General features: G+C 50.7%; 10 protein-coding genes across 10 annotated transcripts; 3 read left to right on the plus strand and 7 right to left on the minus strand.

Annotated features, from left to right (window-relative positions):
- Nucleotides 1–360: 360 nt before the first annotated feature.
- Nucleotides 361–1957, minus strand: PPTG_09209 (hypothetical protein; the record flags this gene model as incomplete). The annotated part of the gene is made up of 5 exons (XM_008904092.1): nucleotides 361–1012; nucleotides 1084–1363; nucleotides 1430–1556; nucleotides 1626–1708; nucleotides 1783–1957. The coding sequence occupies 5 exons, from the start codon at nucleotides 1955–1957 to the stop codon at nucleotides 361–363; spliced, it is 1317 nt and encodes a 438-aa protein (XP_008902340.1).
- Nucleotides 1958–2079: 122 nt separating this feature from the next.
- On the minus strand, nucleotides 2080–3785 carry PPTG_09210 (hypothetical protein; the record flags this gene model as incomplete). Its single annotated transcript, XM_008904093.1, has 1 exon — nucleotides 2080–3785. The coding sequence occupies exon 1, from the start codon at nucleotides 3730–3732 to the stop codon at nucleotides 2080–2082; it is 1653 nt and encodes a 550-aa protein (XP_008902341.1). The 5' UTR covers nucleotides 3733–3785.
- A 110-nt stretch (nucleotides 3786–3895) lies between these two features.
- On the minus strand, nucleotides 3896–5968 carry PPTG_09211 (hypothetical protein). The gene has a single exon (XM_008904094.1). It carries the CDS (start codon nucleotides 5619–5621, stop codon nucleotides 4002–4004), a length of 1620 nt encoding a protein of 539 aa, XP_008902342.1. The 5' UTR covers nucleotides 5622–5968; the 3' UTR covers nucleotides 3896–4001.
- A 1327-nt stretch (nucleotides 5969–7295) lies between these two features.
- On the minus strand, nucleotides 7296–9429 carry PPTG_09212 (hypothetical protein). Its single transcript, XM_008904095.1, has one exon. It carries the CDS (start codon nucleotides 9087–9089, stop codon nucleotides 7464–7466), a length of 1626 nt encoding a protein of 541 aa, XP_008902343.1. The 5' UTR covers nucleotides 9090–9429; the 3' UTR covers nucleotides 7296–7463.
- Nucleotides 9430–10088: 659 nt separating this feature from the next.
- On the minus strand, nucleotides 10089–11254 carry PPTG_09213 (hypothetical protein). Its single transcript, XM_008904096.1, has one exon. It carries the CDS (start codon nucleotides 11183–11185, stop codon nucleotides 10355–10357), a length of 831 nt encoding a protein of 276 aa, XP_008902344.1. The 5' UTR covers nucleotides 11186–11254; the 3' UTR covers nucleotides 10089–10354.
- Nucleotides 11255–12080: 826 nt separating this feature from the next.
- PPTG_09214 (hypothetical protein) lies at nucleotides 12081–14709 on the minus strand. The gene has a single exon (XM_008904097.1). The coding sequence runs from the start codon at nucleotides 14537–14539 to the stop codon at nucleotides 12782–12784; it is 1758 nt and encodes a 585-aa protein (XP_008902345.1). The 5' UTR covers nucleotides 14540–14709; the 3' UTR covers nucleotides 12081–12781.
- PPTG_09215 (hypothetical protein) lies at nucleotides 14707–17001 on the minus strand. The gene has a single exon (XM_008904098.1). The coding sequence runs from the start codon at nucleotides 16724–16726 to the stop codon at nucleotides 14819–14821; it is 1908 nt and encodes a 635-aa protein (XP_008902346.1). The 5' UTR covers nucleotides 16727–17001; the 3' UTR covers nucleotides 14707–14818.
- Nucleotides 17002–17775: 774 nt separating this feature from the next.
- PPTG_09216 (hypothetical protein) lies at nucleotides 17776–19404 on the plus strand (the record flags this gene model as incomplete). Its single annotated transcript, XM_008904099.1, has 1 exon — nucleotides 17776–19404. One exon carries the CDS (start codon nucleotides 17776–17778, stop codon nucleotides 19402–19404), a length of 1629 nt encoding a protein of 542 aa, XP_008902347.1.
- Nucleotides 19405–19895: 491 nt separating this feature from the next.
- PPTG_09217 (hypothetical protein) lies at nucleotides 19896–21683 on the plus strand. The gene has a single exon (XM_008904100.1). It carries the CDS (start codon nucleotides 19979–19981, stop codon nucleotides 21602–21604), a length of 1626 nt encoding a protein of 541 aa, XP_008902348.1. The 5' UTR covers nucleotides 19896–19978; the 3' UTR covers nucleotides 21605–21683.
- Nucleotides 21684–21695: 12 nt separating this feature from the next.
- PPTG_09218 (hypothetical protein) lies at nucleotides 21696–22308 on the plus strand (the record flags this gene model as incomplete). The annotated part of the gene is made up of 3 exons (XM_008904101.1): nucleotides 21696–21875; nucleotides 21937–22134; nucleotides 22204–22308. The coding sequence occupies 3 exons, from the start codon at nucleotides 21696–21698 to the stop codon at nucleotides 22306–22308; spliced, it is 483 nt and encodes a 160-aa protein (XP_008902349.1).
- Nucleotides 22309–22371: the final 63 nt, after the last annotated feature.

The following is a 22371-nucleotide window of genomic DNA, read 5'->3' on the forward strand; positions in this document are numbered from 1 at the left end:
CGACACCGAAAAGGACTAGCAACAACGCAAGGGTGAGTATCTTCATCGTGGTTAGTGCTGTACACTATAAATTTGAAAGTGACGATATGTTCACGGTTTGCGGCAGGGATTCCGTCATAGAAACTAGAGCACGAGTGAACCACCAAATGGCACCGGGCTGGTCTGACCAGTGAAAAATCGGTGGAATTGACTTCGCTTTCGCCACTTCCAGATGGAAGACGAATACCCATGTGTGTCGTATTAATACTAAAGAATGGTATTATTCAGCCATCAGGCCTTAGCGCTAAACGAAAATCATCCTGCCTAATAGTAGCTCCAGCACCTATAAACCGAAGACTACAAACACTGCATTCCAGCACATCAGCTGCAGAAATCTTTCTGGCCGAGATCGAAGACCTCAGGGGAGAGCAGAAAGCCCAAGATGGCTCCAACGATGATAGCCATCGACGTTGGAACACGAAACACACCAACCATCAACGCCGTTGCGAGCCCCACCGCTGCGCTCGCGTTAGTATGTACTGCTTTGTCCCACAACAAGAAAAAGGAAGCCACAATGAGTCCAGTTGCAGATGCATTGACGCCGGATAGGAAAATCTGCAGGCTCCTGTTGCCACGCACGCGTTCCCACAGCGGGAGCAGGCCAAAGAAGAGGATTATACCGGGACCGAACAGACCAACACTCGAAATGAAAGCCCCGGGAACACCGTAGATGAGAGCTCCAAGATACGCCGAGATATTGAACAGCGGGCCTGGTAGAGATTGAACAAGAGCGAGACCAATCAAGAACTGCTCCTTCGAGACCCACCCAGCCATCACTATGTTGTCCAGCAGCATTGGTAGCATCACTTGTCCCCCGCCGAAAATGATGGAGCCGATCCAATAGAAAGTGTAGAATAGCGATAGCAGCGAGTGATCACCACCGCTCTGTGGGTGGTAGTGTGCAAGTAGCACCAGAACTACCAACCACGAGAGCACAACCAGGACACCTGCAATCGGATGAATTCCAATTTGCCTGCAATTCAGCAAAAAGGTAATCATTATAAAGGCCGTGCCGTGTGTGACTGATTTTAACAGTGCACCTACCTTTCAAGGTGGCTAGAGAGAACCCGATCGTTAGTGACCGGAGGTTGGGAATAGCCACATAGTGTCGAGATCAAGATTATGAAGCCGCCTGCAGCCATGACCGCCGGGAAGATCAGTGATGACATGCCTTGTGTAGCTAGAATCACACAGGCAGAGGCCGAAGCTACAAAGTTCTTAGCCGTGTCATCCTCACACGCTTTTTGCCACAGCCGAACCGCTGCGATCACGACGATCGACACAGCGGCTGGTGCCAAACCGGTCAGCCACACGGGAAGGCCCTCTACAGGCAAGATCAAAACAAGAATCAGCATTAGGTCTTTGAATATTCACCTGCTCCTCAGAGTACCTTGGAGATAAGTTTTGGCCCCGAAGCCAGCGACCGTCAAAGCGATCCACCCGGGCAGAACCCAAAAGATCAGGGCGAGCAGCCCACCCAGTGGTCCAGCACGGAACAGCCCCATAGCGGCGATTGTCTGCAGCAAAATTGTCATATTCAACATTTTAGTCCGCGTTCAGTGTGTATTTCTCCATTAATTTCACACCATCGTCGATGACGGGCCTGGGATGGCCGATGCAATGGACAACACCTCCAAAAACCTCTCGTCCGTTAGCCATTTCTGCTTATCTGTATCAATGCATACGATAATTATCTTAGGTTTTGTGCACTGTGAGTGGGGTGGTGCATATTGACACACGTACACACGAATCGATCGTGGGCGAGCGCAAGGTGAGCCGGAGGTCCCCCGAACGCGAAGAGAGACAGCGGGATGACCTCTCGCGGGATCGAAAGCAGGCGCCGAGCATACGACTCGCCGTTGTGCAGTGAGTGATCGTTGCCAAGAGGCAACAGCGGCTTCGTCTCGAGGCGGGACATTGCAATTGTCAAGCAGAAGTCCTACTATACTTATCGCAAAATGAAGAGACGTCTTGAGCAAATCGAATCTTGAAATTGGGACCTTTTCATCTTTTAGAGTCTTGTATTTGGGGTATTTAACGTTACTTTGCACTTGACTTGAGAATGGTGGTGTCTTTTGAAGGTGGCAAAATTGCTGTTACGATGGAGTGCGATGGCACTTGGACTGTGAAAGTGCTGGAGTCGGACGTCTGTACATTCACCACCTCGTCAGAGCCTTCAAGGTTCAAAAATTGGATAACGATTTGGTTCTCTGGGGTGACGAACGCGCTAGTCTGCAGCTCAGTCTCCGAGTCTTCAGCTAATGATATTTTAATGCGGCTCGAACCTGCCGGCACGAATTTGGCGAAATGCCCCATGAAATAGAACATTGGCTGCTTGTAGAATTCGGCACCGTTCTTAGCATCCACGAGAATCGGCGCGTCTACCATGTTCTTCGCCCAGTTTGGTCCTCCTTTCGTGTCCAGCACCATATTCCAATCAGTCCAACCGCCTGCATAGCCATTCAAGTCCCCAATGATGTCACGACCATAGTTCTCACCGCGAGTCCAGCTTTTGTCTGGGTCTGTGAGAGAAGGTCCTTTACCCGTTCCTAAGGGGTTTGGCATATATCCTTCGCATGCTTCAGACGGAAGGATGAAAAGGTCTGGATAAGCATCGTGGAACTCCTGGAGTTTGCCAAAGTGTCCACCCATTCCAAGCACGAAGTCCACGTTTCGATACCAGTGAACAGCGACGCCACTAATATACTGAAGCGAATCAGGATCCTCCAGTGGCTCCAAACGAGTCAGAATGCTTGGCTTTTGATCATCATTCGCTATGATCTTCAAGTGAGGGTGGTCTTTCTTCATCCTCGGCCCAAGGTCAAATTTAATGAAATCTCTCTCTTCCTCAGGAGTGATTCGCAATGTCTGCCACTTAGCAAATGCGAGAAGGGGTTTCTCAGGTTCATTTTGTACAGTCATCGCCCAGAAGTTGATGCCTTCTTCCTTATAAGCTGAGAAGAATTTAGAGTAGTATAATGCCAGTGCTTTCCAGTTTTCATCACCTGGCTTTCCCTTGAGATGGCAATTGATAGTTGATTTCTCTTTCGTCATCCACGCAGGAGGTGCCCACGAAGAAGCAAAAAGCTTAATGTCACGCGACGTCATACTCAGCACCCGTTGAATTAGTTCAATTTTATAGGAGTTCGGAGCTCTATCCACGTCGATAGAGAAGTTTTCCATTTCGAGATCGCCTTCCACATCATTGTACGAGTATATGTTCGTGGAGAAATCATTTGATCCGATCGATACACGTCCGAGGTTGTACTGGAGCCCTTTTCCCGAGAAATACTGGTCCAGAAGTATTTGCTGGAGCTTCTTTGACAGCTTGTAAACGTTGATAGCTGCTGAGTCGGTGAACGCAGCGCCAAAGCCGATGATCGTCTGATACTGCGTCGAAACATCGATAGAAAACGTGGGGCTGCTCACCGGTCTCGCATGCAGCTTCTTCTCCTCGTACTCGAGTCGTGCTCCGGATTGAGACGTAGTGAACACACCCACCTGACCTTCTCTAAGACGCAGATACTCGTTTGAAACCGAGTCGCACTGAGTTTCATTGCAGACACAAACACCGTCCAGATGGCCCTGGTACAGAGAAGACCAGCTGGAGCACACGGCCAGCACCTGGTGCGGTGCGAAGGACACACTTGCACTCACCACTGCGGCGACCGCTAGATACCCAGCGGTTCGCATGCTCCTCGCAAGTTGAGGCAACTCGAACGGTTCGAACCTGCAAGCCAGTCTCCTGATTTTGTGTTGTGAATTGCGCAATTCCAGGTGTTGCGTAGGGAAAGACCATCACCAAGATTCTGCCAGACGTGCCATCAATGTTGGCGTTGAAGTTCTCAATCGAGTTGCTAGCAATTTTACGATCTATTTTATTTAAGTGAAAAGCACGATTGATATCGGAAACGAACACCACTTTCCGTGTTTTTGCTAGCTTGCGATGCCCATTAAACAGTCTACAGGATTTTGGTGTCCTCGGAGGCTGGCAGGATCACTGTCGACATCGAGTTGGGCGGTATTGTCAGCGAGATTGTGTTCGAATCCGTCTGCTTGACGCTAATACTAACAGGATCGTCGTCGCGATTCAAGAACTGCATCACAACTTGGTTGTCCGGCGTAACGAAAGCGCAGCGGTGGAAGTCGCTAATTGTCTCTGTCTTCGGGAACTCGATGCGCTTCGATCCCGGCGGCACAAACTTCGAGAAATGACCCATTATGTAAAACATTGGTTGCTTGTAGAACTCGGCGCCATTCTGCTCATCAACAAGAATCGGCGCGTCCACCATGTTCTTTGCCCAATTCGGACCACCGTCCGTGTCCAGGAACAGATTCCAGTCGACCCAGCCGGCAGCCATATTGTTGCTGTTCTCAATGATGTCACGCGCGTAATTCTGCGCGCGCTTCCAAGCCTTCTTTGGATTGTCCAGAGAGGGTCCCTTGCCAGTACCGATGATGCCGGGCAAGAATCCTTCACACGCTTCTGTTCCGAGCATGAACATGTCGGGATGTGCCTTGTGGAATTTCTCCAAGTTCTTAAAGTTGCCAGCGCCTGGTAGAATAAAGTCAAGATTCTGGTACCAGTGGAAGGCAAGGCCACTCAAGTATTTCTTCGACTCTGGGTCATCAAACGGCGCCGAGCGATCCAAGAGACCGGGTTTCTGGTCGTCGTTGGCCATGATCTTCAGATCGGGGTGGTTTTTGGCCATCAACGGACCGAGGTTCAGTTTAATAAAATCTCTCTCTTCCTCGGCAGTCAAACGCATTGTTTCCCACTGCGAAACAGCAAGCGGGGGCTTCTCAGGTTCATTCTGGACTGTCATAGCCCAGAAGTTGATTCCCTCCTCCTTATAGGCGTCGAAGAACTTGGAATAGTACAGTGCCAGCGCGGCCCAGTACTTCTCGCCGGGCTTTCCCTTCATCTTACAATCGACCACCGAGTCTCCTCTCGTCATCCAAAGCGGAGGTGCCCACGAAGACGCAAACAACTTCAGCTCGGTCATATTCAGTGCGCGCTGGATCAGGTCGATCTTGTTCGAGAATGGAGCCTTGTCGGAGGCAATAGTGAAGTTGGTCATCTTGAAGTCATCCACCTTCTCGTTGTATGTATAGGTTCTCGTTGAGAAGTCGGTGGAGCCGATAGGCACTCGAGCCATGTTGTACTGGAGACCCTCCTCGGTGAAGTATTGGTCCAGTGCCAATTGCTGCAGTTTGGGAGACAATTTGTACAGGTTGATGGCCGCTGCGTCCGTGAAAGCCCCACCGAAGCCGAGCATGGTCTGGTATTGCGTACTCACATCGATGGTGTACGTGGGTTCGTCAACCGGGGACGCATCGATCTTCCCAACCGTGTACTTTAAGCGAGCGCCGGCCTTAGCCGTAGTGTAGATCCCCACTTCACCCTCCTTGAGGTTCGCGTGGTCGCCGACGATAGTGTCACATTGGGTTGCGTTACAGACACAGACGCCCTCCAATACGTCCTGATAGAGCGACGACCAGCTGGAACATGCAGCCCACACCGCATTGGGCGCGAGCAGCAGACTCGAGGCGAAAACAGCAACGGGAGCCAGAACCTTCATCCTGGTGATGCCAAGCTGGGAACTTGTCAAAGGCTTCTTCAAAGCTCGTGCGGGATTGCCAGTGCGTTGGGAAGTGCTTTACATTGCTGGTCCCGCCTTCAGGTTCAGCGGTTATCGAAGTCCGTATTGCTTTCTTCCACTGCCAGATGCGGATGATCAAGCTTTCAAGATCTGCTCTTCTTTAAAGTGTCCGTTTATCTTGATACTTGTATTATTTTGAAAAGTTGCATGCCTTGGGAATATTGACAGTCCCATCGATAATGTTATCCTGGTAGACGGCAAGAGCTGGGCCTATAAGTTACCCGTACCAGGTTTGTTAACCAGGACAAATTATGACTCATCGTTAGTTGCATGAATAAATAAAGATTATCTTGGTGAGATATGAGGGGCAGCTAAATACTAGTATGATCTTAGCGCTCTGGTTGGACTTCCACCCGTAAGCTGAGTTCCACTTTCTACGACGAAATAGCAATGTTAAAATGGCGTGAATCCGCGCTGGATTTCGCAGCAAAGGGGAAAAACTCGCTTTGGTAACACTTCGGGTGTCGACTGTTTCCAGAGGAATTTCCATAAATCAGTAATTTCCTACTGATTTTGTGCGACCATTTTTCTATTTTGGTGGCAACACTCCTTCGGTACAACTGAAGAGCACCTTTTCAACCTCAAAATGGCAAATTAATTCAATATGTTGAAATATAAGTTCAAAATGTACTATCCAATTGTTTGGAGTGCCCGATATCGACACAGCTAGTGACATTTTAGCCGACGCTGAAAACCTGGTGAACTCTAAAAGACCCATTGTTAGCACCATAAAACTACCAATGCATCATACGAAAACTATATCATAATTGAACGAGTTATAACTTACGAATGAAGCAATAGGTGAAGGTTGGCTGTCAGCTACATGTACTGGATATTAAGGGATAATACACTCTCTCTCCCCCCTCCCTCTCTCTCTCTCTCTTAGATAGTTAAAATGACTCAATGTACTGGGAAATCAGATCGTTTGAATTTACCGTACCGTTTGCTTCTGACGGGCACCGGTAATATCCGTTCGCACAGTTCCAGGCCACCAGGTCACTGTCAATACAAAATAGCGTCGGTTTTTGGGAGGGGATAAACAACCAGGCAATAGTGCTCCGTGAAACGAAGCGATCGGTACCGCTCTCACCCCGTTTTGCTGTGTTTTTTCCTCCACTTCTGGAATCGAGGCCACTTGACTCATAAATAGTATTTTTGCATAGATTATCGTAGCGATCCCATATATTATATTATATAAAACACAAACAGAATCATCACGTAGCGCGAGTTCGGAGCTCAACGCGTGATTCCATCGTTGTATTGGTAGTCACTGGGCTTCAGAATACTACAGGATAGCTTACTATTAAAAAAAATGATAATAAAAGCATTGTACACCCCTTCAAATGATAAGTGTTGCTTATCTGAGAACGAATCGCTTTAAAGTACGAGTTTAACAAGGCATATTAACGAGACGAGGCTTGCAGAATACGAATGAAGGTTTCTGCAGCATAATGAGCTTGCTTGTAGAGCTATATTAGCCCGAGCGCGTCGTAAATCCCCACAACTTCAAGATAGTCCGGAACTGCGCGCGAACGGATATTTTAAAGTACATCCGTAATACGGGTTCGGTATTGCAGTTTTCAAAAGGTTTAATGCGCTTGAAACTCCAAGTTGCCTCACAGGTCATCCATTAAAATTAACGTGTAAATGCGTACTATTCAATCAAGTACCTCCTCCATCAGTTCTGACGACTGGTACCAGAGCTACTTGTTGTGATTTGCCTAGTGAACTTGGGGGGAGGGGGGTACGAAGTGTGCCACCTTACAGGATGGTGGTGTCATCCGACGCCGGGAGGATCACCGTCTGCATCGAGTGTGCCGGAAGCGACAGAGTGAACGTCTTCGAGTCCGTCTGCTTCACGCTCACCGTTACAGCTGAGCTGTCACGGTTCATGAACTGGATCACCACCCGGTTGTCTGGGGTTACGAACGCACAGCGGTGGAAGCTGCTCAACGTCTTCGTCTTGGGGAACTCAATGCGCTTGGAGCCGGCAGGAACGAACTTGGAGAAGTGGCCCATGATGTAGAACATGGGTTGCTTGTAGAACTCGACGCCGTTCTCTTCATCAACCAGAATCGGAGCATCAACGTAATTCTCAGCCCAGTTCGGCCCACCCGTCGTGTCAAGTGCCAGATTCCAGTCAGTCCAGCCAGCAACGTAGTTGTTCAGGTCTTCAATGATGTCGTGGCCGTAATTCTCAGCACGCGACCAGCTCTTATCAGCGTCAGTGAGAGAAACGCCAGATCCCGTGCCCAACCAACTCGGCAGATACCCTTCGCAAGCCTCAGTCGCAAGCATGAAGATGTCCGAGTAGTCCTCGTAGAACGACAGCAACTTATCGAAGTCACCACCCAAACTAAAGAAGAAGAAGTCGAGATCACGGTACCAGTGCACCCCCAGACCACTGATGTACTTCAAAGCGTCAGCGTCTTCAAACGGCGCAAGGCGATCCAAGATGCCGGACTTTTGGTCGTCTCCAGCGATGATCTTGAGGTCAGGATGGTCCTTCGCCATCCTCGGACCCAAATCTAGCTTCACAAAGTCACGTTCTTGGTCGGCTGTCAACCGTAGAGACTGCCACTCTGAAGTCTGCAAAATAGAGCTAGACGGCTCGTTCTGCACCGTCATAGCCCAGAAATCGATGCCTTCTTCTGAGTACGCGTCGAAGAACTTGGAGTAGTACAGTGCGAGCGCCTCCCAGTACTCTTCGCCGGGGTTACCCTTCAGTGCACAATTGATGGTCGTGTTCTCCGTCGTCATCCAAACTGGTGGTGCCCACGAAGATGCGAACAGTTTGATGTCTCGTGACGTCGTGTTGAGCGCACGCTGGATGAGCTCAATCTTGTGAGACGAAGAAGACTTGTCCACGTTGATGGAGAAGTGCTCCATCTCGAAGTCATCAACCACGTCATTGTACGAATAGATACTTGTTGAAAAGTCTGTCGAGCCGATCGGGACGCGCCCTAAAGTGTACTGAAGACCAGTATCGGAGAAGTACTGATCTAGCACCATCTGCTGCAACTTTGATGACAACTTGTAGACGTTGATGGCCGCCGCGTCCGTGAAAGCGCCCCCGAATCCGATCATCGTCTGGTACTGCGTGGACACGTCGATGGAGTAGGTGGGGCTGCTCACAGTCGTTGAGTCGACATTGGCCACCTTGTAGGCGAAGCGGTCGCCAGCCTTGGACGTGGTGTAAACTCCCACTTGGCCCGTTGTGAGGCTGGTGTAGTTGTTGGAGACCGTATCACACTGCGTAGCATTGCAGACACAGACGCCGTTGAGGTTGGTTTGGTAGCGCGTGGACCAGTTGCTACAGGTGGCCAAGGCTTCTTGAGTAGCAAGTAGCAAGCCTGCTAAGGTGGTTAGCAGGTAGGGGGCAAGCATAGCGATGCGGGGGCTTTCTGGGTTTTTCGGAAGTGACTATTAGCCAGCGAAAGCGCAGTACCAATGCTAACCTTTGACGGTGAACGGAATGCTTCATGCACCAAGATGGATCCTCGAGGAGAAGGGGCCTTCGTTGAGTTGATCTGATCTATAGGGATGACCAAGATGAGGCATAACGCCTCATCTTGCCTCAAGCATTGCCGGCGGACAGCGCTGCTTCAAGCAATTCTTGTCGTCTGCGCCTGCGAGTCACGAGCACAACATATCACTTGCGTTGCTTCGACTTGTCCCTCGACTGGTCGTGATACGCTCGGTATCAACCGTGTACAGTGGACACTGTCCATGCCACGACGTGTGGATGGATACGTGGTGCCACGCTCGTAACGAGTCACTCGTTGACAACTTGTCAACGGCAAGGAGCTAGCTGACTGATGAACCGTTCAAAGACGGTTCATCGACGCAAGAAAGACAGCACTTCAACGCTCATGAACGTACATGTATTGCAGAATTTGGATATTGTCTCGTGTGGAGACGAACTGGGCTCGTCCAAGAGCGAACTAAGAGAGCATACGCGATTCGAGCAATAAACACAATTCAAGAAACTGACAGGAGGGAGGATGCAAGTGCTTGTACATCGTAGTACGCGTATTATTTGTTGAACAACTGGAGGACAGCCCCATCAGCTTGCTGGGTCTCTTCGAGGCTGCCCTTGTTGTCGAGACCAACATGAAATAGCCTTCGGAAACTCCGGAAGGCGCAGTCGCTCAGTCCATATCGGGATCTCGACTCGCTTCCGAGAATTTGTTATTAAAAAAAAATTGGATGAACTTAAAGAAGTGGTTCCTGTTCAGCACCAGATACCAGTCGGTTCATCACGACAAATACTAACTGATGAGGCATTTTTATGATGTCCTACCGATGTTGAAGTTATTCGCATCTTTACTCTTCACGAATATCGAGATAACTCAGGCCGGAATCGACAGGCAACTTTCGGGTAGAGCAGGAGGAAACGAATACTCTCCATGAAATCACATTCTTCTAAAAGTTGGAATCCGAGTACATGTACTTGTACTAGCTTACGTGGTCCATGTACGACGACATCATACAACGCAGCACCGGTGTGCAGTCTAAACTGTCTGTGTCCAGGGATTTGTATTGAATGAATCTACAGCGAATAAAATGATACAGCGAGGTTGTCGTCGAATTCGGAATGCTGTAGTTCTCTCTTGCTCGTCTTGATCGGCTTACTAACTCAAACTTGTGGCTCAAACCATCGCGGCCAACGCAGCCAGCATGCTCGCCACGGCGAAGGCAATACTGGTAGGCGAGTTCACCGATACGGCGGCGCTCGATCCGCTGGCAGTGGCCGATGAGCCGCCACTACTAGAGGCAGAGAGATCCGGCACAAAAGCCTGCGCCGCGGCACTGAGCACGGTGATGTTCTCGGCATCCGAACACGTTTCGTTCTCGCAGATGATGCTGTCCACGAGGTAGCGCGGCTCTGAGTTGACGCTGTTGAGGTACTCATTCTTGCTGGCCGTGGACGCGAAGTAGATCTTCTGGCCATTCTTCAGACACACGTACTGGTAGTTGGACGTTGTGACATCGTCGCCTGTGACGGGATCCTTGATTCCGTCTTCACACTCGTCGCACGAATCCTCGCACTTGACGTAGGCGGTGGCATCCGTGGAGTTGATGATGAACTCAGCCACGTTGGCAGCCAGGTACGCTGTGTCGGTCACTTCGAAGGTGTAGTCATCAAAAGTGCGCGCCGCCATGCCACACGTGTAGACAGTCTGGCCGTGTGCGAATCCGATGTGGTTCAGGTTGTCGTAGCCCATGTCCTTGGTGGACATGCCGCAAACGGGGCACGTGTAGTCCTCATCCGACGTAACAGTCGCAGTGGTGGCACCCGAAGAGGAGGACATTTCCATCGACATCGACATGTCCATGGTGGAGCTGGAAGTCATGTCCATACCGCTCATGTCCATCTGCAGGCCACGCATACCATGCGAGTGGTGCATGCGGTGCGCCGTGGCGGAGGAGACGGCCGCAGCGGCGAAGGCGACGGTCATGGACGATGAGACGGCGCGCATTTTAGAACGGAGTAGAAAGGTCGGGTCCTGCCGGCTTGAGCTCAAATGAAGAAGTGAGCGGTCGAGTGGCCATGACATAGCCCATGTGTGTGAAGCGGCGGGAAAAGAGGGAAGATTTGGGGCCAGAGATTGAAGCGCAGTACTGCTGTTGCACCCCTGTCATTCAACAATACAGGTAGCGATTACGTAAAATCTTGGACAAGTTTTCTATGTTATTTAGCAAGGTGTAAGTGGCTAAGATTTTTTTTACCTACTGTATGACCACAACACAGCAAGATTACATCACAGACAACTCATGCCCATTACGGAGCACTGTACGTGATACTTAAGTACCCCGTTTGCCGCCACTAAAACCGTGCACACCCTGAAGTGCGCAGCGTTGCTGAGAATTCGCAGCATGAATTGGATACTCAAGCGGTCGACCAGGCAGAGTTGTTTCTTCTATAGCTGAGCGGATAGCTCACGCTGTGACTAAAATATTAGTGTCCTACGATAGCTGTGTGCAGGTTGTTTGACGGCAACCACGTAATGCAAGTTGCTATCGGCCTCCTATGCAGATTGAGAGCGGTTGAGGACTCAGGTGTTGGAAAATGTATCCATGCGATCTTTCGCTGGTCGTGCCATGGTATTTCTACTGTATGTCTACCTACGCCTTGAATGTCGAGTACTAGTATCGAGCAAGCACAGTGCTCCGTTTTTACTGTGCAAGCTCACGTCACATCTTGGTGGCGCTCTTCACGTAAGTCGTCGTCGGATAGTTGAAGTTGGTGCATATAGCGAGGGATTCCAACGAGCAGCGAAATGCGTGTGAGGACCTCGACTGCATCTTCCGCACCAAGTTGATGCCTGGCATTTTAACTGTAAATATATGGTAGCTAAGAACACTGCCACCAGTTTGGACAAAATATATATTGCCCCCTACAATACAACTATGCCATCTCACCCGCCTGAGATAACATTGAAGCATATTTTCCTACGGGTGAAAGTTGTTGGATTCCAACGTCAAATATGACGACTCGATCCCCTCGACTCGATGGTAAATAGATAAAATGAACGGCGTTCATTAAACGCACGGACCGTGCGGCACGGTACATGTACAAACGATCCTTCTCATTCCTTGATCTGTCACCGGCAGCCATGCTTCGATGGCGTGGACCCGTCGTCGAACAGTGACTGAGCGTGCTAAAACGAGTGAAATGCAAGAGAGGAGTTCGTCATCCTCACCTCTGCTTTGAATCCATTCGTCGATGAAGCTATTCACAATGAACCTCAAAAACTATTCGTTGTGTTTTTTTTCGAGGTTCATTGTGAAGATTGTCGCTCGTATCCCCCTCGATTTCAATATCGGCTACGTGGTCAAATCAACAATATACTGACGTGTGTCACTTTTCCTGGTACAGTTGCGGGCGACGTTGAGTTCGTGTGACAGTGCGTGCTGCTAGACACGACTCGTGTCTAGGAGCACTGATATCAATTGAGTTGGGTGGTGGTGATCCATTCATGAACAAGTTGATCCCCTGCCGAGCATTTCAAGATGGAAGCCAAGCAGCCGCGCTCAAAATTGTATCCATTCGTAAACGGTGTCTACGTTGGTGTTTAGGATCGAAATGATGCTGCGAATACTGTGGTTATTAACGCAGCTGCTAAACTCATGATCGGTGAGGGTGCCAAGGAAGTTGTCGAGCTGCTGTCAGCTATTGTCGAGGCCTCGCTGCCCTCGAGGGAGGGGAAAAGCAAGGTTTGCAAAGCGTTCGCCGGCAGTATCACCGTGACTGCACGCTGCTCGGCTTGAAGACTCACGCGAATGCTTTTCACGCTGCTGTCGCGGTTGGATAACACTACGATTACATGATTTTCAGGTGTCAGGAAAGCCACTCGATCCACGTTTTCCAACGTCAAACTGCCACTGCTACTCACGTTCATCTGGATCTGTAGCGACCCCGGGACAAGGAACTTGGAAAAATGGCCCATGACGTAGTACATAGGTTGCTTATAAAACTCAGCACCTCCTTCTTCATCCACAAGAATCGGAGCGTCAACCTGGTTATCAGCCCAGTTCGGTCCGCCAGTAGTGTTGAGCACGAGGTTCCAGTCCGTCCAACCGCTGGCGAAGCTGGCCAGGTCATTGATGATGTCACGCGCGTAGTTTTCGCCACGCTGCCATGTGATGTTGTTGTAATTCAAGAGATCTGTACCCACTCCCGTCCCCAGCCCCTTGACCAGGGCGCCTTCGCACGCTTCAGTCGCCAGAATGAAAATGTCGGGATGTTTGTCGTGGAAAGTTACTAAGTCGTCGAAGTCTCCAGTCGTACCAAAGGCGAAATCCAAATTCTTGTACCAGTGAACTCCAACTCCTGACACGTAACTCCGTGCTTCTTCGTCCAAAAGTGAGGCGTTCCAGTCTAGCAGCAAGTCCTTCTGGTCATCTAGAATGATAATCTTCAAGTTCGGGTGGTTCTGCTTCATTATTGGGCCCAGATCTCGCTTAATGAAGTCCCGCTCAGTGGTTGTGTTGAACCGAAGACTCTGCCAGAACTTCATAGCGAGTTCCTGTTTAGTAGGTTCGTTCTGTGTTGTCAAGCCCCAAATGGGGACACCCTCCGCTTCGTACGAGTCAATGAACTTTGAGTAATACAGCGCCAGCGCCTCCCAGTATTCGCCGCCAGGATAGCCTTTCATCTCGCAGTTGAGTGTGGTGTTACTCGTCGTCATCCACACCGGCGGCGCCCAGGACGAAGCAAAGAGTGTGAGGTTACGGCTGGCTGCCGAGGTCTCATTCAATGCTCGCTGGATCAGGTTTAACTTGTTCGAAAGCGGGTCCTTGTCCACGTCGATACTAAAGTTTGCCATCTCAAAGTCGTCGACCGAAGGATTGTACGAATAGACGTACTCAGAGAAGTCTGTGGAGGCGATGGGGATACGACCCAACGAGTACTGAAGGCCTGCGTCGGAGAAGTATGCATCCACGATGAGCTGTTGGACATCCGAGCTCATCAAATAGACGTTGATAGCTGCAGCATCCGTGAAGGCACCTCCGAAGCCGATAATTTCCTGGTATGTCGTCTTCGAGTCAATGATGAGGTCCGCTGCGTCGTCGCTCGAGTCATCGAGCTCCAGAGTCGAGTATGCGAGACGGTCGCCTGCTTTAGACGTTTGGAACAGCCCAACATGACTACTGGAGAGCGACAAATACTCGGTCGAGACTGAGTCGCAATGCGTGGCGTTGCATACGCACACACCCTCAATGTTCTGCTGGAATCGAGTCGACCATGAGGAACAGGACGCCGTGACGCCGTGGTGACCCACAAGTAGCGCGCCAGCGACAGGAAGACACACGAACGGCTGGAGTCGCATTCTGGCGGATGAAAGTGTGCACTCTTTATGGAGACGACTCTACCGAGGGTAGAAACATGTCAAGATATCTGATCAGATGCAGTTTCCTCTGAAGAAGCTCTTCAAGAACTTCCTTCCTCCACAATGATGATCATCATCATGATGCTCAAAGAAACAAGCAGACAAGATTCTTGACTCAAGAGTTGATTATTGGCATGAACCAGTTTTGAATATTCTCCTGTTTAAAAAGAAGGCACCACGTTAAACGTCTGACCCTTCGTAGCGTGGTCACAGCAATGCTTAGCACGAACTGTGCTCAGGTGTAGTGGGCTCCGGGCTCTCCGAGGCCGAAGAAGCAGCAGTCGATGTTGTCGCACTAGGAGTCTCTGTTGCAGAGTTAGAACTGCCAGTGAAGGATCCAGAGGTGGACGAAATGGGGCTAGCTGTTGTTGTGCTCGGCGTCTCGGTCGTTGGGTTGGCACTGGAGCTGCTGTTTCCTTCGACCTCACCGACCACAATTGTCTTGATCGAAAGAGCTTCCAACGTAACACTGGTGCTCAGCTTCTGGCTGGACAGGCTCAATGTGATATCGTGCGCGGAGCTGTCGCGGTTGGAAAGAATGAGTACGATTTGGTCGTCAGGAGTCAAGAATGCCACGCTATCCACCTTAGTGAGGGTCGATGAAGCACTCGAGCTGGTGGTCAGGGACACACGAACGGAGTCAGCCGGCAGGAACTTGGAGAAGTGGCCCATTGCATAGAACATCGGCTGCTTGTAGAACTCAGCGCCACCTTCTTCGTCGATCAGAATAGGCGAATCGATCAAATTATCGATCCATGTGGGTCCACCAGTGGTGTTGAGCACCAGGTTCCAGTCCGTCCAGCCCGAAGCGTAGTGAGCAAGATCCCCGATGATATCGCGCGCGTAGATTTGAGCGCGTTGCCACGCGAACGTCGGATTCTGGAGGGTGGGGCCAGCACCCGTAACGATACCATCCAGCAGATAGCCCTCGCACGCTTCCGTCGCCAAGATGAAGATGTCCGGGTACTTCTCGTGGAACGTCTCGAGGTCAGCGAAGTTGCCCGCAGTATCCACCAGGAAGTCCAAGTTCTTGTACCAGTGAACACCAGCACCCGACACGTATTGCGCCGAGTCGGCATCGAGTAGCGTGGCATCCCAGTCCAGCAGCAAGTCCTTCTGGTCATCCATCATGATGATCTTCAAGTCGGGGTGGTCGGCCTTCATTCGCGGGCCGAGGTCGCGCTTGATAAAGTCACGCTCCGTGGTGACATTAAACCGAAGACTCTGCCAGTACTTGAACGCGAACTGCTTCGTGGGCTCGTTCTGCGTCGTCATGGCCCAAATCGGGATCCCTTCATTCTCATAGGCCGTTACGAACTTGGAGTAGTATAGCGCCAGAGCCTCCCAGTACTCACCGCCCGGGTAACCTTGGACAGCGCAGTTGATAGTCGTGTTCTCCGTGGTCATCCATGCTGGCGGTGCCCACGATGATCCATAAAACTTCATGCCTCGGGAGGACTTTTCCATGGCCCGGTGAATGAAGGGGATCTTCTTGTCCTTGTCCATATCGATACTGAAGTTCTCCATGGCCAAATCGCCCTCCACATCGTTGTATGAATAAATGGTCACCGAGAAATCGGTAGATCCAATGGGGATACGGCCAATGTTGTACTGCAGTCCATCGTCTGCAAAGTACGCGTCCACGAGAAGGTCCTGAAGACCAGAGTCCAGCAGGTACAGGTTGATAGCCGATGCGTCCGTGAAAGCGCCGCCAAAGCCGATAATCGACTGGTACGTCGTTGTCGTGTCAATAACGAAGTCCGCAGCGTCATTAGCCGTAGTCTCCATGTCAACAGTCGAGAAGGTTAAGCGATCTCCAGCCTTGCTCGTCGTGAATACGCCAGCTTCGTTGCCCGACAAATATAAATGCCCATTGTAGATGGTATCGCACGTTGCTTCCGAGCAGACACACACGCCCTCGAGGTTCGTTTGGTAGCGCTCCGACCAGGACGTACAGTTGTCGTTGGCTGCGCTCACAGCCTGCACCGCCAGGAACGCCAACACGTAGTGGAAGGGCTTGATCACCAGCATGTTCCGATGTTCAGACGCGATGAATACTTTGTCTCGACCAGTCGAGTTGGGAAATGGTGCTGGCTCCAACCGAGCCTGCAGGCTGCAGTGCAGCATTCGCCGCCGCCGCCGCCCAGAGGCTTCAAGGCAGTCATGGGTGATGACTTCCGATGCAGCGCGAAAGAGTGTGCGAGTGAATCCTTGCGAGGCTAAAGAGATTGCAGCAGCGGTGCCGATCGGTCAAAGAAGGCGCTGCTTGCATGGCCCCAAGGAGCAGATTCAGATTCACAAGGAGGTTGAAGACGTTGCACACGTCATGGACGAGGTGCTTTGTACTGATCCGTATCGTAATCGATGGTCGAGAAATGATTGCCATGATCCGTTACGAAAAGATGGTCTCGTAGTGGTGTGATGAACATCAGTTTTCAAACATACGCATATCTATTCGGAAACTATCCGGATATACAAAAATTCGGAAAGTATCCGGATATACAGTAACATTTGTGGTACACATCAATATGAGTCACTGGTTGAAGTGACGTTGAAGCCAACTATGATGGGCATCTCGAACACCAAGAGCATCTTGGCAAGAAGCAGACTAAACCCTTGTTTGGCATTTTGAGCTTATGACAATTGATCGCATTGCAAAGTGCTAGCCGCTGAATTAGTCCATGCAGTCTGCATTTGGCACTCTAGGCTACAGTCTGTAGCTGCCCGGTATTAAAAGGTAAGCGTCCATTGAATCGAACAGCGGCTCCTGTTGGACTCATGGCCGGACGATTCGTCCGATTTAAGTGTGCGTCGCATCATTGAAGTGACTGTAGCTCTCTCAGAGTCTGATTTAGACCAAGCAAAACGTGCATTGCCTTGAACTTCGCGTACCACAACTAGTAGCACTGACACAGCTAAGATGTTTCTACACTGGAAGTCGCAGTGGAACTCCCAGTCTGGATTCCAAACTCCGGAAGCTGTTCTGACGTGAGCAGCTGCCGTTGGAGATGGCAACGGCATCAGCACAGCGGCAACAGCGTCTGCAATACAGACACACCTAAAGGCGCGTTGGAAGTGCTTGACACTCAGCTCCTGCCACTTCGGAATTCAACATCAACGTCGCAAGCACATCGTTCGCCCCGGCGCAATAACGTCACTTGTCAGCATTGCGAGCTATGATCACGCCACGCTTTCCTTTGCGCAGCCTCGTCGCTCTTGCAGTGATGCTGCCAATTTCCCAGGCCATCGACTGCAACAACTGGTCCATGCGGTACAAGAAATTCCTCGATGGTGTCTGCGTCTGCAACAGCACCGTAGCCTGTGAAACGTTCCCGAATGACTATCTGAAGTTGTCGTCGGGTCAGGTCGGGGTATACCGCACCACTCGAGACGGTGAACGCTTTCGCTACGAGACGGCCACTTTCACCGATGGCTCCTCTGCTGACGCCGATCTGATCATCGATGCGAGCACCACATACCAGACCATTATCGGGTTCGGTGGCGCTTTCACGGATGCTGCTGCCATCAACTTGTACAAGATGAACGACAAGATCCAGAGCATGATCCTTGACGCGTATTACTCGGTGGACGGCATTCAGTACTCCACAGGTCGCATCCCTATTTCATCCACCGATTTCTCCACTAGCATTTACTCGTACGACGCCACTGTGGACGACTTCGACATGAGCGACTTTTCCATCGCTGTGGACAAGTCGTCGGCCACGCACAAGCTGGATCTGATCCACCGCGTGTTGGACATGACGGAGCGCAATCTCTCGATCTTTGCGTCTTCGTGGGCCCCACCAGTGTGGATGACGAAGGAGAACACGACGCTCAACTGCCACATGAAGGGGAATCCGGGCGAGCAGTACTGGAAAGCTCTGGCACTATACTACTCCAAGTTCATCACTGCGTACAAGAACGAAGGGATCGACATCTGGGCCATGACGACGCAAAATGAACCTGATGAGCCTCTTATTAAGCTGAACGCGTGGCAAAGTCTCCGCTTCACAGCAGCGACTGAGCGTGACTTCATCAAGAAAGACCTTGGACCTCGCATGAAGGCCGATCACCCGAATCTTAAGCTTATCATCATGGACGACAACAAGAGCCATCTGCTAAGTTGGTTGGCAGCCCTGGAAGACAGCGAGGCGGCTCAATACGTGGCTGGTGTGGGTATTCACTGGTACTCCAACGTCGACTTCCCGCTGGGTATTGGCGGTAGCTTTAGTGATCTATCTACCTTTCACACCAAGTATCCGAACGTGTTCATGTTGGGAACAGAGGCTTGTGAGGGCTACATTCCGGACTGGGTCGTCACGAGCACTGGTGCAGGAGTGAAGCTGGACGACTTCAACATTGGCTGGTGGCGAGCACACAATTACGCGAAGGATATCATCAACGACCTCACCAGCTTCGTGTCTGGATGGACCGACTGGAACCTCATACTCGACACGAACGGTGGACCCAATTGGGCGAAGAACTTCGTGGATGCGCCAATTATTGTGGACGAAACCAATGGCAACGAGATCTACAAACAGCCCATGTACTACGTCATGGGTCACTTCTCCAAGTTCCTCACTCCTGGATCTGTACGTCTCAAATTCACAGCAGCAAGTGGAAGCACGTCGCGACTCAGTGATGTGGACTGGACGGCCTTCTTGACGCCCGAAAACCAGTACGTGGCGATCATGTTCAATAAGGGAAACAGTGAAGAGACCGTGAAGATCCTGGCGCCAAGTGGAAAGCTGGTGGAAGTTGTAATCCGCCCCACATCGATCCAAACCGTTGTTTTCAACAAATAGTGTGATCACGACACAGGACTTGAATGATTCTTTTCCGCGTTATCCAGAAGGTGAACAAGATGGCGTCTGCCCCTCGAGAAGTTAAAACTGACTACGGACCAGTCTGCATCATCAAATATGACTCACTTCATATAACACGGTCTGCTCGTTAGTTTCAGCAGCCTGGATTCGTTACAGCAGACTCTTTTACGTGAGCATTTCTTGGCCTTTATCGCCGTCGGGCTTCCAGCAGTATTCACAGTCAACCAGCGTAGCTGATGCGTATACTTTGCTCCATACTCATCATGTCACCTATGAGTGAGCAGAACCCTGCACACCCATTACGTCTGCTTCGAACTTACATATGACACTACCCGGGATCAGTTTATCGTCATCAAATATGACAAATGCCATGTCACCATGAGATCATGGAAATACCAAACACACTTATACTCCACAGCTGCAACCATATCGTTCTGCTCTGGTATCCTGTATCCAACCACGGTGAGATTGGACCAACATCACATAGAAGCAGTCAGATTCGAATCCGCCAGCAACGCCGCAAGCAACTAGTCAATTTTTCTGCCGCTTCGCCATGCTCGTTCCGTGCCTGCTGACCACCCTAGCAGGCTTGCTACTTGCTACTCAAGAAGCCTTGGCCACCTGTAGCAACTGGTCCACGCGCTACCAAACCAACCTTGAAGGCGTCTGTGTCTGCAATGCTACGCAGTGTGATACGGTCTCCAACAATTACACCAGCCTCACAACGGACCAAGTGGGAGTTTACACCACGTCCAAGGCTGGCGACCGCTTCGCCTACAAGGTGGCCAATGTCGACTCAACGACTGTGAGCAGCCCCACCTACTCCATCGACGTGTCCACGCAGTACCAGACGATGATCGGATTCGGGGGCGCTTTCACGGACGCGGCGGCCATCAACGTCTACAAGTTGTCATCAAAGTTGCAGCAGATGGTGCTAGATCAGTACTTCTCCGATACTGGTCTTCAGTACACTTTAGGGCGCGTCCCGATCGGCTCGACGGATTTTTCCACTGGCGTTTACTCATACAACGACGTAGTGGATGACTTCGAGATGAAGCATTTCTCCATCAACGTGGACAAGTCTTCAGCGTCTCACAAGATTGAGCTCATCCAGCGTGCGCTCAACACGACGTCACGAGACATCAAACTGTTCGCATCTTCGTGGGCTCCTCCGACGTGGATGACCACCGAGAACACGACGCTCAATTGTCACGTGAAGGGTAAGCCAGGTGAAAAATACTGGAAGGCGCTGGCACTGTACTATTCCAAGTTTTTGGACGCGTACTCGGAGGAAGGCATCAATTTCTGGGCTATGACGGTGCAGAACGAGCCGTCCAAGTCGATTTTACAGACGTCAGCGTGGCAGTCTCTACGTTTGACGGCTGCCGAAGAACGTGATTTCATCAAGCTGGACTTGGGGCCGAGAATGGCACAGGACCACCCTGACCTCAAGATCATCGCTGGCTATGACCAAAAGTCTACCATACTGGACCGCTTAGCACCGTTCGAGGATGTTGATGCTTTAAAGTACATCAGTGGCCTCGGATTCCACTGGTACCGTGATCTCGACTTCTTCTTCTTCAGCTTAGGCGGTGACTTTGACAAGCTGCTGACCTTCAACCAAAAGTATCCAGACGTTTTCATGCTCGCAACTGAAGCTTGTGAAGGTTATTTGCCAAGCTGGTTGGGCACGGGATCCGGTGTTTCTCTCACTGACTCTGATAAGAGCTGGTCGCGCGCTGAAAACTACGCGCATGACATTATCGAAGACCTGAACAACAACGTCGCTGGCTGGGTCGACTGGAACCTCGTACTCGATACGACGGGGGGTCCGACCTGGGTGCAGAACAACGTGGACGCACTGATCCTGGTGGATGAAGTGAACGGCGTCGAGTTCTACAAGCAGCCCATGTTCTACATCATGGGCCACTTCTCCAAGTTTATCCCGGCCGGCTCCAAGCGCATCGAGTTCCCCAAGACGAAAACTTTGAGCAGCTTCCATCGCTGTGCGTTCGTAACCCCAGACAACCGGGTGGTGATCCAGTTCATGAACCGTGACAGCTCAGCTGTAACGGTGAGCGTGAAGCAGACGGACTCGAAGACGTTCACATTGTCACTGCCTGCGCATTCCATGCAGACAGTGATCTTGCCGCCATCAGATGCAACCAAGATTTTGTAGGAAGGAGGCTAAAATCGCGAAGCACCGTTAAAATCTAAAAACAATTTGACCAAACTTGATCGATGCTCCTTGAAAACCAGGACCTCTTCGAATGAGTACTTGTTCGCCATTGCAACTAAGCGCGTCTTTCAAGCGATATTATGCTCAGATGCGTGACCCCACCTTTGCAACAGCAACAACCCCGTTGCACGTGGCTGTGCTCAATAACGACTATAACCGAGTGCACCAGCTTCTGACCAAGAATGGCGTTGACCCGAACATCACCGACCAGGTAAACGTTGTCTTTGCCAGTAGTTGTCTTGCGCTACTTGATTAGATCTTTTGTTTCGCAGACCGGATGTAGCGCACTTAATCACGCAGCACTACTTGGAAATGCAAAAATCTGCGAGTTGCTGGTCGCGTCTGGAGCTAGTACCAATTGCGCAGCTCACGACGGAAGCTCACCCCTCCATAAAGCCGCACAGGGTGGACGCACCAGTGTCGTCCAGCTATTGCTTCGTGAAGGAACCGATCCGTATGCATTAAACAAGGTAAGTCCACCGAGGTCACTTCCATTGTAGCAGTCTCCGAACGTAATTGTGTTCTTTGTATCGTTGTAGAAAGGGGAAAACGCGTACACGATCGCCAGTCATCGAAATCATGTGCAAGTAGCGATGCTGTTGTATCCATACTCGACACTGCAAGGCGAGAAGCGATTGGAATAGAGAAGTTGATGCTTTGTATTTCCAAAGAGGATCTCGCCGCCACATTGGTTTAGTAGGCTTCGT

The sequence above is a fragment of the Phytophthora parasitica genome (genome assembly GCF_000247585.1).
Source record: "Phytophthora parasitica INRA-310 unplaced genomic scaffold supercont2.17, whole genome shotgun sequence".
Classification (NCBI taxonomy): Eukaryota; Oomycota; class Peronosporomycetes; order Peronosporales; family Peronosporaceae; genus Phytophthora; species Phytophthora nicotianae.

Coding starts and splice junctions, on each gene's coding strand:
- PPTG_09213 (XM_008904096.1), bottom strand. CDS start 11,185: ATGCGCGCCGTCTCATCGTCCATGACCGTCGCCTTCGCCGCTGCGGCC.
- PPTG_09211 (XM_008904094.1), bottom strand. CDS start 5,621: ATGAAGGTTCTGGCTCCCGTTGCTGTTTTCGCCTCGAGTCTGCTGCTC.
- PPTG_09212 (XM_008904095.1), bottom strand. CDS start 9,089: ATGCTTGCCCCCTACCTGCTAACCACCTTAGCAGGCTTGCTACTTGCT.
- PPTG_09215 (XM_008904098.1), bottom strand. CDS start 16,726: ATGCTGCACTGCAGCCTGCAGGCTCGGTTGGAGCCAGCACCATTTCCC.
- PPTG_09214 (XM_008904097.1), bottom strand. CDS start 14,539: ATGCGACTCCAGCCGTTCGTGTGTCTTCCTGTCGCTGGCGCGCTACTT.
- PPTG_09217 (XM_008904100.1), top strand. CDS start 19,979: ATGCTCGTTCCGTGCCTGCTGACCACCCTAGCAGGCTTGCTACTTGCT.